The sequence below is a fragment of the Pseudophryne corroboree genome, chromosome 1 (assembly GCF_028390025.1).
Source record: "Pseudophryne corroboree isolate aPseCor3 chromosome 1, aPseCor3.hap2, whole genome shotgun sequence".
Lineage (NCBI taxonomy): Eukaryota > Metazoa > Chordata > Amphibia > Anura > Myobatrachidae > Pseudophryne > Pseudophryne corroboree.
In genome coordinates, this window is record NC_086444.1 from 1,015,986,718 (window position 1) to 1,016,001,040 (window position 14,323).

Genomic DNA, 14,323 nt, shown 5'->3' on the forward strand with positions numbered 1-14,323 from the left:
CACCAAGCAACATATTCCGCCAAATGCGGTGATAATGCTTTGCGGTGACATCCTTCCTGGCTTTGATCAGGGTAGGCATGACTTCCTCCGGAATACCTTTTTCCTTCAGGATCCGGCGTTCAACCGCTATGCCGTCAAACGCAGCCGCGGTAAGTCTTGGAACAGACAGGGTCCCTGCTGCAGCAGGTCTTGTCTGAGCGGCAGAGGCCAAGGGTCCTCTGCAAGCATCTCTCGAAGTTCCGGGTACCAAGTCCTTCTTCGCCAATCCGGAGCCACGAGAATAGTTCTCACTCCTCTCCTTCTTATTATTCTCAGTACCTTGGGTATGAGGGGCAGAGGAGGAAACACATAAACCGACTGGTACACCCACGGTGTCACTAGAGCGTCCACAGCGATCGCCTGAGGGTCCCTTGACCTGGCGCAATACCTTTTTAGCTTTTTGTTTAGGCGGGACGCCATCATGTCCACCTGTGGTTTTTCCCAACGGTTGACCAGCATTCGGAAAACTTCTGGATGAAGTCCCCATTCTCCTGGGTGGAGGTCGTGCCTGCTGAGGAAGTCTGCTTCCCAGTTGTCCACTCCCGGAATGAATACTGCTGTCAGTGCTAACACATGATTCTCTGCCCATCGGAGAATCCTTGTGGCTTCTGCCATTGCCCTCCTGCTTCTTGTGCCGCCCTGTCTGTTTACATGGGCGACCGCCGTGATGTTGTCTGACTGGATCAGCACCGGCCGGTTCTGAAGCAGGGGTCTTGCTTGACTTAGGGCATTGTAAATGGCCCTTAGCTCCAGAATATTTATGTGAAGTGAAATCTCCTGATTTGACCATAGACCTTGGAAATTTCTTCCCTGTGTGACTGCCCCCCAGCCCCGAAGGCTGGCGTCCGTGGTCACCAGGACCCAGTCCTGTATTCCGAATCTGCGGCCCTCTAGTAGATGAGCCGTCTGCAGCCACCACAGCAGCGACACCCTGGTTCTTGCCGATAGGGTTATCCGCTGTTTTATCTGTAGATGGGACCCGGGCCATTTGTCCAACAGGTCCCACTGGAAAGTCCTTGCGTGGAACCTTCCGAATGGAATTGCCTCGTACGAAGCTACCATCTTTCCCAGGACTCGTGTGCATTGATGTACCGACACCTGTCCCGGTTTTAGGATGTCTCTGACTAGAGATGACAACTCCTCGGCTTTTCCCACTGGAAGAAACACTCTTTTCTGGTCTGTGTCCAGAATCATTCCCAGGAACAGAAGACGTGTCGTCGGGACCAGCTGTGACTTTGGAATATTGAGAATCCAGCCGTGCTGTTGTAGCATGTCCCGAGCAAGTGCTACCCCTACTATCAACTGTTCCTTGGACCTCGCCTTTATCAGGAGATCATCCAAGTACAGGATAATTGAAAACTCCTTTCTTGCGAAGGAGTATCATCATTTCGGCCATTACCTTGGTAAAGACCCTCGGTGCCGTGGATAACCCAAACGGCAGCGTCTGGAACTGATAGTGACAGTCCTGTACCACAAATCTGAGGTACTCCTGGTGAGGAGGGTAAATGGGGACATGTAGGTACGCATCCTTGATGTCCAGGGAGACCATGTAGTCCCCCTCCTCCAGGCACGCAATAACCGCCCTGAGCGATTCCATCTTGAACTTGAACCTTTTGATATAAGTGTTCAAGGATTTTAAATTTAAGATGGGTCTCACCGAACCGTCCGGTTTCGGTACCACAAACATTGTGGAATAGTAACCCTTTCCTTGCTGAAGGAGGGGTACCTTGACAATCACTTGCTGTGAATACAGTTTTTGAATAGCCACCAACACTGCCTCCCTGGCAGAGGGAGTTGCCGGTAAGGCAGATTTTAGGAAACGGCGGGGGGGAGACGTCTCGAATTCCAGTCTGTACCCCTGAAGTACTACTTGAAGGACCCAGGGATCCACCTGTGAGAGAGCCCACTGTGTGCTGAAATTTTTGAGACGGGCCCCCACCGTACCCGGGTCCGCCTGAGCAGCCCCAGCGTCATGCTGTGGACTTACCGGACGCAGGGGAGGACTTCTGCTCTTGGGAACTAGCTGTGTGTTGCAGCTTTTTTCCTCTACCTTTGCCTCTCGGCAGAAAGGATGAGCATCTAGCCCTCTTGCTTTTCTGGGGCCGAAAGGACTGTACCTGATAATACGGTGCTTTCTTTTGCTGTGGGGCAGCCTGTGGCAAAAAGGTCGATTTCCCAGCAGTAGCTGTGGACACGAGGTCCGAAAGACCATCCCCAAACAGTTCCACCCCCTTATAGGGCAAAACCTCCATGTGCCGCTTTGAGTCGGCATCGCCAGCCCATTGCCGAGTCCATAACCCCCTTCTGGCGGCAATGGACATAGCGCTTATTCTTGATGCCAGCCGGCAAATATCCCTCTGTGCATCACGCATGTATAAGACTGCATCTTTTATATGCTCAATCGTCAGCAAAATATTGTCCCTATCCATGGTATCGATATTATCTGACAGGGAATCCGACCACGCAGCAGCAGCACTGCACATCCAAGCTGATGCAATCGCTGGTCGTAATATAATGCCCGTGTGTGTGTAAATAGCTTTTAGGGTAGCCTCCTGCTTTCTATCAGCAGGTTCCTTCAGGGTGGCCGTATCCGGAGACGGTAGTGCCACCTTCTTTGATAAGCGTGTCAGCGCCTTATCTACCCTAGGGGGTGTTTCCCAACGTGACCTATCCTCTAACGGGAAAGGGTACGCTGCCAATAATAGTTTTGAAATTATCAATTTCTTATCAGGGGAAGTCCACGCTTCCTCACACACCTCATTGAATTCCTCAGATGCAGGAAAAACTACTGGTAGTTTTTTCTCACCAAACATAATACCCTTTTTTGTGGTACCTGGGGTATTATCAGAAATGCGTAAAACATTTTTCATTACCTCAATCATGTAACGGGTGGACCTATTGGAGGGTAAAATTGTCTCATCATCGTCGACACTGGAGTCGGTATCCGTGTCGACGTCTGTATCTGTCACCTGAGTTAGCGGGCGTTTTAAAGCCCCTGATGACATTTGAGACGCTGGAACAGGCACAAGCTGTGTAGCCGGCTGTCCTATGTCGTCAAACCTTTTGTGTAAGGAGTTGACACTTTCACGCAATTCCTTCCATAAGTCCAGCCACACAGGTGTCGAACCGCAGGGGGTGACATCACATTCACAGGCATTTGCTCCGCCTCCACATCATTTTCCTCCTCATACATGTCGACACAGCAGTACCAACACACAGCACACAGGGAATGCTCTTACAGAGCACAGGACCCCACAAAGCCCTTTGGGAAGACAGAGGGAGAGTATGCCAGCACACACCAGAGCGCTATATATCACAGGGATATCACCTATAGAAGTGTGTTTTCCCTTTATAGCTGCATAAATATAGTTATACTGTGCCTAATTTGTGCCCCCCCCTCTCTTTTTTACCCTTTTCTGTAGTGCAGGACTGCAGGGGAGAGCCAGGGAGCTTCCTTCCAGCGAAGCTGTGAGGGAAAAATGGCGCCAGTGTGCTGAGGGAGATGGCTCCGCCCTTTTTCGGCGGGCTTTCTCCCGCTAATGTAAAAGTTCTGGCAGGGGTTAAAAAGCACCTATATAGCCCCTGGGGCTATATATGGTGCCAGTTTGCCAGCCAAAGGGGTTAGTATTGCTGCTCAGGGCGCCCCCCCCAGCGCCCTGCACCCATGAGTGACCGCAGTGTGTGGTGTGCATGAGGAGCAATGGCGCACAGCTGCAGTGCTGTGCGCTACCTTGGAGAAGACAGAAGTCTTCAGCCGCCGATTTTCTGGACCACCTTCTTGCTTCTGGCTCTGTAAGGGGGACGGCGGCACGGCTCCGGGAACGGACGACGAGGTCGGGTCCTGTGTTCGATCCCTCTGGAGCTAATGGTGTCCAGTAGCCTAAGAAGCCCAAGCTACCACCACTTAGGTAGGTTCGCTTCTTCTCCCCTTAGTCCCTCGATGCAGTGAGCCTGTTGCCAGCAGGTCTCACTGAAAATAAAAAACCTAAACTATACTTTCTTTCTAGGAGCTCAGGAGAGCCACTAGTGTGCATCCAGCTCGGCCGGGCACAGAAATCTAACTGAGGCTTGGAGGAGGGTCATAGGGGGAGGAGCCAGTGCACACCAGGTAGACCTAAATCTTTCTTTAGAGTGCCCAGTCTCCTGCGGAGCCCGTCTATTCCCCATGGTCCTTACGGAGTACCCAGCATCCACTAGGATGTCAGAGAAATTGCAACTGAAGCTGAATAAGGTCCACAGTGTACATAATGAACTTCATTCAGGGTTGGTGCAGCTATTTTGGGTAATAAATTCCACAGGTTACATAATAAGCGAGATTACACACCATACCTCCCAACTGTCCCGATTTTCACGAGACAGTCAAGTTTTTTAGGCACTGTCCCGCTGTCCTACCCACGGGCCATGGTGGGGGTGGGGGAGCAGCTGGGAGGCCTCCTGTCACTCGCTGCTCTGCTTAGAGTAGTGAATATATGCTGTGCATCAATTCACGAGAGGAGTTGGGGTCATGCCAGAAGCTCATAGAGTGCTGGGAATGTCCCTAAAGTGCTAAAAATGGGAGGCTTGGCTCACGGCATTCCCACAAAGCTACTCCCCTTTTACCAAGGTGACACCCCCTTTTGGGAGTACGCGGCACTGTTGCACAGGGGTGTCATGGGTTGCTGGTTTATGATGTTGGGGGGTATGCTCACACACAGTGAGATGTGTTTATCATCTGAACGCACTTTACCAACTCTCAAACAACAACTGAAAGATCTTGATCAGGTTTTATTCGGAATGGTTAGTTTTTGTTGTGAATATGTAGGTCTGAATAGCAGAGTCGGGCAGCTGTATTCACAATGGCTTACTTATCTTTGTAAGCAATAAAAGTAAAACATAAGAGAGAAAGATGAGAGACATGAGACCGAACAATGCAGAAGAGCTGAAGGCCGCTATTGAAGCCTCCTGGTCTTCCATAACACTGCAGCAGTGCCACAGGCCGATAGAATCCATGTCACGCCGCATTGAGGCAGTAATATATGCAAAAGGGGCCCATACTTAGTATGGGCCCCATTTCTGTTTTTAAAATACTTTTTTTATTGATTTTATGTAATATTCTAATTTTCTGAGATTTTGGATATGGTGTTATGTTAAACTGTGAGTCACAATCATCAAAATTATAACAAATAAAGGCTTGAAATATCTCACTTTGCATGTAATGAGTCTATATAATACATTAGTTTCACCTTTTAAGTTGAATTACCGAAATAAATGAACTTTTGCACAATGTTCTAATTTTCTGAGTTTCACCTGTAGTACTTGAAATTACTGTACTGACAAGTTAATCCTTAAGGCAGATTCAATTAGCTGCGGCAATTAGCTGCAAATTGAATCCCTTAGTAGGTACAATAACTTTTTGAAATTGAAGGAGTTCCCTGCAAAGGCCCAAGGCAAGAAGGTGAGCACTTTTACATAGGTAACTGAGTTCCAAAGTACATATTTCTGTATAAAAAAGAACGGGTGCACTAATTCTAGTACAAATCTGGCTCTCACACATCCATCTATACCTATACAAAGATAAACTCTTATACACTTACACACACCCTCATCTTCTATACTGTACATACTGATGTACCTGCAGTACAAGTCATATCCATTCCTCACAGCCTTCCAATAAATGAACCTTTACTCTAATTATACCACATCCTGGCCAAAGGTAATCAACAAGAAGGCAATCATAGCTTCTTCTTTATGTCATATACTGGATCCTAGACTCCTGTACTGCTATAGCCAGAGAGTGAGCTTCAGTACATGCTACTATTTATTCATTTTATTTATTCATTCAAAGGTTTCAGGGACTGGAGAATGAGGTACTGTAGACAGGGAATACGTAAATATGTAATTATTCTTGTTTAAAATGAAAAAAATTGTGCCACTTGTGAGGATAATATCACCTATGTGTTTATCTGGCAATTAAAAGTAATAAATAGTTAATTGAACATATATATTATATAGAATTACACTCCACAAATCTATGGGTGTCAGCTATTCCCCAGAAGTACAGGGGTGGTAAATCCCTGAAGATAGTTTTAAACAGAAAAATATTGAGGGGTTCTAAGCGACCAACGGTGTTTATACAGCTATTTAAAAGAATAGTACCCAGTGTATAAAAAATATATATATACAATTTATTATAATCACAGGAGCCAATAAAAAAGAAATAATAATAAAAAATTTCTAAAAATTCACATCTGACACATACAAAAATAATTGGTTTTATAGGAATACAAAAAATAAAAAATAAATAAATACAAGATATACAAAATTTTTGGATAAATGCGCATAAATATAGATAAAAGATATGTATATATCTTATCTTTGATAGAGGTCATCAAGGGTTAGCCCAAATTTAATTATTCTTGGCTGAATATGCTAAAGATAATAATACTTTCTACACTGTATTGCCTTACAAACTCACAACATTAATCTCTTAAAGACCATAATACATGGTGGCCTAGCTTTATAGTGTTCTGCCGCTGTACCTGCAAGTTTGAGGATTGAATCTCTGTGCTCGGAGAAAACATTTGTTTGGCGTCTCCACACATTCACAGGCACATTTTATAGGATTCAGTGGCTGGTGTTTTGGGCAGGTCTTTTTACACAGGCACTGGCATCGCTCTTCATCGTACTCCTTGTTGGGACCACAGGACGTGGAAAGAAGTTTGTTTTTGCAGACACACTGGCAAGATGTTCGGTCTAGCTCTTTGTGAGGAGCACAGCTTGATGGTAACAAGCCCCCTTTGCAGACACACTGACAGGTTTCTTCATCTAATTCTTTGTTTGGACCACAAATATCATGGAATTCCTCAGCGGAGTCTAAACAAAATAAAGCAAATGAAGATAAAACAAAAATCTCTAATACAAAGGTGAAAAAAAGTCACAGCTGTATACCGATGCAGACAGAGCTGAATGCAAGTCTTTCTGTGGACGTATCCTGTGCGTTTTTACACTGTTCATGTTCTGGAGCTGAATGCATGCAAGTATGGGCCACACGAGTCACAGGGAACCCAATGGTTTCTCCACTTGCAGCTGAAGGGGTGTTATCTTTTATTGAAAGGGGCATTCTTACATGGTCAATATTTAGTGATGGTATGTCGATGGAATTTGGGCTATGCATAGTTGTGTCTATACATAAATATGCTTGTTTTCTTACCACTGTCTTGTATGTAACCCTGCATCAGCCCCTTCTGGTTGAATTAAATAAAACTACATGACTCATGGCCAAAACATTGACAAAAGGCTTTGGTCCTTGTAACATTTTACTATTTTTAAAGACTGTTAAGCAGTATCATTCCTGCAATGAGGCAAGGTAAGCACCGGACCCAAAAAGTAGTGATTGCCATCGACCAAGGATGATGAACAACCATCAATGGTTTGCAATGATGGTCAATGTATCTCCACCATCGATAGACTGGGAGAAGATGTTTTTTTTTTCTCTCTGTCGATGCCAAGAGCACCGTGCTTAGCCATCCCCCTGCAGATCCACTAAGCCCATTCTCCAATTTTGATTGGCCCGCAGCCCCCATGCCCTCCAGCGGTGGCCATCAAGGGTCGGAAACAATCATTGGTTCACTGTCAATGGTTTTATGCTATCAATAGAAATCACTGATGGCACATCAATGGTTAACCTGCCAATACTCATTCCTATCTTAAGGTGGATGGATCCGGAGGGGACATGGAAAGCCTTAATAAGCCTCCAGTGCAACATAAGATTTGATTCTCTGTGGAACAAAGTTCATATACCAAACTTATTTATATCAAGACGTCTTAACCTTCTTACAACATCTGCTCATTGCTTTACTTCCAGGAGCATAAAGAGACTTTCCTCTCTAAAGATGTTGAAAAGGTATTTAATGCTGGATACTGCTACTATTTTCTTTTAAAAAAATATTACAATAACACTGGAACACCGGCCAATGCATTACACATTGATGAAACGGGTCAAGTAACTTTTTTGGATGATACAACGCAAATGAATTGTTACTGTATCTAAAAAACTTTTCAAGCATTCGTACTGAGTTTTCAGCTAATAAAATGTCCTCAGAAGAATTACAATCGTACATCTTTAAATTAATGCACGGAAGATAATCATGTATGCGGACAAGTTTAACATTTGTCGCATGTATTATTATTATTAATAATAATAATAATAATAAACTGATAATTTTTCTTTGCTGTAATTTTCTTATCTCGATATAATAAGTTGTCACATTGCCTGCTTTATTCACTATAATGAAAACACAAAGCAGTAATGTGATATTACGTCAGTAATTTGTAATATGCATAATTATTATATAGTTCAAATGATTTATGTAAACAATAACTTATGAGCATGACAATTTTTCCACAGAAGAAATTCTCTTCTCCCAAAGGACACGAACATACAAAAGTACAGAAAGTAATTAATTACATTCTGAAGGAATGATCTCTTCTAATGTGTTCAGCATGGTGGAAATATCTTCTTACCTGATTCCTCATGATGTGATGCGTACCCAAAGTCGTGCTGCTGTATACATCTGCACAAATGGTTATTCCAAATAAGGTTTCTAGGACAGGTCTTATTTGTCACTTGACATCTGAAAGAGATGTATTTTATAGGTTACATTATAGCATTTCTTTGTTGAAAAAGGTTACATGAACATTATGATGTACTGCTGATTCCAGTTTTTTAGATGTAAAACACTACTAGTTTATGCAGAGAGAGGCCTTCATGGGACCAGCATTTGGAGGGCATGCTGGTTCGTGTAGTGCCATTTGGAGGATCCGGGGGTGACTTCAGGTGAGTTGCCTCTCAATTTAGATATATTTGTGCATGTGCTATTATTATGTAGCATAACAATAAGCAATTATATGACCCAGAGTGGGTGCTATTGTCATGTAGCGTTAGGGACCACCAGTATCAGAGAAGCCTTGCTGAGGCCTGGTGGCTTAACCATATCTTTGCAAATATACTGTATGTAGCTAAGAACTCAATGTTATATTATCATGTAGTTATCATCAGGATTTTGCCCGTGCTGCACCCCTTCAGTGGAATGCGCTCCCCCGCTCCATTAGACTCTCCCCGACCTTGCAAAGCTTCAAACGGGCATTGAAAACCCACCTATTCATCAAAGCGTACCCCTCCAATGCATAACCTAGTCCTTAGGCTGCTCCTCCATCCCCCTGCCCCATGCCTTGGACATCTCTGCTTTGCTCGCATACCACCATCAGGCTTCTACCTGCTTGCACCTCATGTCATCTGTCTGTTGCCCCTCCCCACTAGATTGTTAGCTCTTCAGAGCAGGGCCCTCTTTCCTCTTGTCTAAACCCTCTTCTTGACACATTTCACTCAGCGACCATCTTTACCTGCTTTCTGTCCTGCTGGTTAAGGCTCATCTCTATTTATGGCCGCCAGCCCCAAGTAGTACAATGATTACTCCTTCGCTACTTGCATCTAAGCTGTATTATGTTTTGAGAATTGTGTTGCTCTTTGTTACCTGCACTCCATTTTTGTTATTTATTTACTGTTATGCTAAGTTTTGTCTCCCTGTACTGTCCTTTGTACGGCGCTGCGAAACACTTGTGGCGCCCTATAAATAAAATGTAATAATAATAATAATAATAGTGTTCAAGTCTTATTGCTGATCCCCCTTGGTGTGCTGGGGGAAACTTTTGTATGTATTTTTCTTGTTTAGAATAAGCCTTTCCTTTCATGCACCTGAAAAGGATTATTAAATTGATTGAGCAGCATTTTATATAGCTGCAGTGTGTATCCAGCTTTATTCTTCTGCTTCAGCTTACACTGCTTAATCACCAGATTGATTTGAGGGTCAAAACCATAATGTGTGTCACAACTTGGACTTTGAGTCTGTGTGACATGTGAATGTGCAAGGGTTAATCAACACCAAACCTCCTGGCCTGTCTATAGTGACTAAAATCCCCTCATTAATATCCCTCACTCACCCTTTCATACTCCGTTCTGTCACCACTAAGACTGGTTTTCACAAGCTGAAGTTGGACTGGACGGTCATCAGTTCACTAACACTTATTTCAACTTACATTAAACTCATCTAATATTACTCTAACAATATGTCCCTTAAAATGTAGTATCACCAAAGTCATAAAATGTTACCTAGCAGAAGAATATGTTTAAAAACACAACAGATTTAATTAAATGTGGTTTGAAATTTTAAAGTAGTTATATTGCTTCAGATAAAAATAAAAAGATAAATAGACACACAGGGCCTTATGCAGAGTTGTACGCGAACAATCAGGGTTTGCTTACAACTCAGATGGTGGGAGGACTGTGCATGCATAGGACCCGTTCTGTGCATGTGCATAGCAAGTCCTGTCTCATCACAGGCAGTGCCCCCTAAGCTACAGCTTGTCAATCAATCTGTTTGGAAGCAGGGAGGGAGTGGCCCTGGGCAGTGCTGGCTCCATTTTCTGGGAGTGCAAAGGTCAGCATCAACAGTCTTGAAAACCTTAAATAAATCCACATATTTCTGTCTAGTGTCCTAAAATGTATTGTATAGTCCTTAATTATAAATTTACTCTAAGTATATCTGCAATTTAAGGCTAGTATCCAAAAATGCCCTGTTCATAATTATTTTTTATTTTTAAAGACAAATTTTATTAAAGGGATGAGAGTAGGCAGAGCTATAGTACATGTAATTGTCACATACACTTATCAACAGTTAAATAATACCTTGCACCCAATTTTGGATAACCGTGAATATGTGCACTCCCGATACTCATGGCATCTAATTTTTTTTTTATAAATGGTCGCAGAGTTTAAGAGCTGGAAACTGGTGAGAGTAAAAAAAAAAAAAGAAATACTCACCTGTCTGGTGGTCTCCGTGTCTCCCTTCCATCTAATACACTGGGGAGGGGGCTACTGGGAGATGTAGTTCTCCCAGGTGCCGCCTCCAGGGGGAATGACACTTCATGGGGGTGGAGGGTGTCACACACACTCACACAATTAACTCACATACAATACTCACTGATGCTGCAATAGTCTTAATCCCGACACTGGAGAAGACACCGTTTCGGAAGGTAAGGAATTACTGACTAATTAAGCTAACTGGAAACTTCCAATTGCTTAATTAGACCTCAAGGAAGATTGTCACCAGGGTGCCAGAGCAAGTCCAATTGATTTTCCTAAAATTAAATGTTTTAGGAAAAATCAGACTTGCTTTGGGGGTGTGAGAAAAAGATGAAGTAATGTCTATAAAAATTACTGCGTCTCATTTTCTGTCCTGCAACCTGCGTCTCATTTTCTGTTCTGCAATTGAATAGCAATACCCCGCAACTTCGGGGAAAACCCTGCGCTGTGGTGTTTTTTAAAATTTCCCCCATCAATAGAATTCCCCCTATATAGTCATAAAAAAGAATAAAAAAAAAAGCATCAAGAGAAGAGACAAGAAAATAAGAGAAGAAAAGGGAATGAGGGAAAGGGAGTAGCCTCAGCTGGATATACCTACACAAGAATGGTGGGGGTACAGGTCATGGAGGGCCTGGACTATTTTGTGAAAATCAGTTAAATGCAGGGGGAACCTGGAAATGTGAGGATACTGGTTATTTGCGCCGTGTAGTGAATGTGCCAAATTTTATCTATGACCCCCCGCCCCCCTTCCCGGCACTCAGCTCCAGCACCTATTGTGTGTGGTCCCTCCTCTGTGTCCAGCCCTGTGCCTTTCTCACCTTCCCCTTCATATGTTCTTCACCACTTACCCCTTCCACACCCTACCCTCATGGCACCCCCTGACGTCCTCCCATTTCAAACTGGTTTCAGTTGAAAATGTACCCTGTATAGTCTGCACTGCATATGCACCTGTGATCTATAGGATTGCATGGTTGTGTATGTTTTCCCGTGAATAGGTTGCATGCAGGTGCAGCTAATAGCCATTGTGATGCATCTGCGATCCATTTGCAGACAAGCTGATGGCGGCCGCATCTATAGATAGATATCTCTGTCATCAGGTAGGTGGTGTAGTGGGTAAGTCCAGGTGCCCCTGAAGGGGCAACATTCAGCAACTTAGGGGCATCAAAATTAAATTATATTATTGTATGTGGTTCCCCTGCATACAATAACATGTACCTATTATTTTTGCCCCATATGGCCTGGTGTAAATGAGATACTCCACCATAGGTAGTTATTCCCATGCTTCAGTGCTTTGCCTGAATTTTGTGTCTAAATTCGCTAACAGTATATGAAGTAGCAAGTAGTGTACTATGGCTGTGATTCAGAGATGGATGCAGTTAGCATCACTGCTGCATCTTTGGAGACACATTGCAGTTCCGAGCGATGTGCCTGAAAATCCAACTGCCGGAGCTGCTCCGCCATCAGTAGATGCAGACACTGGCCTCCGCACAACTACAAAACAGGGGAAACATGCCCCAATTTTGTACAAAGGTCCCCATAACCAGTGGCAGCGTAAGCACCGGCCAAATAGGCAACGTAAGCATCGGCGAAATAGGCAGCGTAAGCACCGGCCAAATAGGCAGCTTAAACACCGGAAAATAGGCAGTTTTAAGCACCGGCCGAATAGGCAGCGTAAGCACCGGCCGAATAGGGAGCGTAAGCACCGGCCGAACAGGCAGCATAAGCACCGGCCGAATAGGGAGCGTAAGCACCGGCCGAATAGGCAGCGTAAGCACCGGCCAAATAGGGTTAGGTATGTGTGACCAGCGGTCAGGAGACCGCTGGTCACAATACTGAAGCCGGGATCCCGGCTGTGAGATGGCTGGCAGGGGGGCAACAAAGCACTGCGCTTGCCACAGATTCTATAACCACCCTATGGGTGTCGTGGACACCCACGAGTGGGAATAGTCCCTGTCGGTCAGTATGCTGGCCGGCGGGATTTTGAGCAGGCAGGATGTAGTGGTCGGTATTGTGACCGGATATCTCCTGACGGCCAGTCACATAACTACATCCCGCTACTGGTGAGAAAATATGTGCTGCTACTGTAAGATAGAAGCAGTATCAACCATCATTAGTAAAGCCGCTGTTTTTGTGCATTGCTGTAGTTACGTGATGGAACAAGGAAAGACAGTGGCAGGTGCAAAAATATGCTTTGGGCTCCCCTCTCACACCCGACCCCTAGCTTATAATACGCCATATGGCAGTAGGTGACAGGGAGAAGTACAGGGTGATGGGGATGGGGATGGGGATGAGGAGGAGGGTGACATGGAGAGACTGACATGAAGATGAAGAGATGGTGAAAAAAAAGGCAATGAATAACAAGAAAATGGTTATGGGGAGAAGGTGAGAGGGAAAAGCAGTGGGTGACTGGGAGAGGCATTGGAGGATGGAGAGGGTGACAGGGAGAAGGTGAAGAAGAGAGGCTGAGGGTATGAGAGGTCTATGTAGGAGGGATTCACATGATACAGATGGAGCCGCGCTCATCTAAGGCGGCTTAATCGCATGCGTGCACTCCCGGCGTGACTAGGCGATCCGTCCGCCTAGTCACGGTGGGAGTGCACAGTGATGCTCCACCATTCAATGAATGGGAGAGTATCTCCGTCCAGGCATGCTCGCCCACCCGGATGGAGACGCTCTCCCATTTTAGTGAATGGGGCGCGTCTCAGTCACGGGCTCGCACGCCCAGACGGAGACGCCTGTAGTCGCTGGGTCCATCTGTATAAGTCACTTGTTTATCTGTGTACAACGGAGTCTGTAAATCTGTACACGAAGTGCTACAATGTAGCAGCCTCAGCTTTTTTCCAGTCCAAGCTCTTTTCTGCTTTGTATACAGACTCAGAATACCCACACGATAAAAATTAATTCCTTTTGTGAAAAATAGGTAAATACAATTTTAACACTTATGATTTATGGATGACCATGTGGCCAGATTGTGGCTGGTCATCATCAAACTATCACAATAATGGGCCTATTTTTATGTGTAGGCCTGGAGCTGTAGTTACATCCACCCCATTGTTAACCTGGCCATGGTTCTCTACATTTACACCCTGTACTTAGTGAGATGACACTACTTAGCACTACCTTATACTTACCATTGTCTACACAAATTTTAGGACTGTTAATTCTTTTTTACCCATTATCTTAGAAGTTATAGTGTCATTTTTATACCAGCAATTTAATTAAAGTAGTTTAATAAGAAAATAAAAGCCAATTATTTAGTCTATTTTAAAATTGTGATTTGTTCTTTTTAACGACATTCATTTTAAAATGATGTAGCAAAGTTTGGTCTATAAAAAAAAAGTGAATTCCTCCACCTGAAAACTGGTTATTATGATTTCATCACCT

The 14,323-nt window shown here is 44.4% G+C and overlaps 1 protein-coding gene across 1 annotated transcript in view; it reads right to left on the bottom strand.

Moving 5' to 3' along the window:
* VEGFC (vascular endothelial growth factor C) overlaps positions 1–14,323 on the bottom strand; it is a 229,991-nt gene that overhangs the window by 3,897 nt on the left and 211,771 nt on the right. The window contains exons 5-6 of the mRNA XM_063920664.1: positions 8,542–8,651; positions 6,558–6,891 (exon numbers count right to left, since the gene is read on the bottom strand). Coding sequence (XP_063776734.1) covers positions 6,558–6,891; positions 8,542–8,651 — 444 coding nt within the window. The remainder of the gene's footprint in view (positions 1–6,557; positions 6,892–8,541; positions 8,652–14,323) is intronic.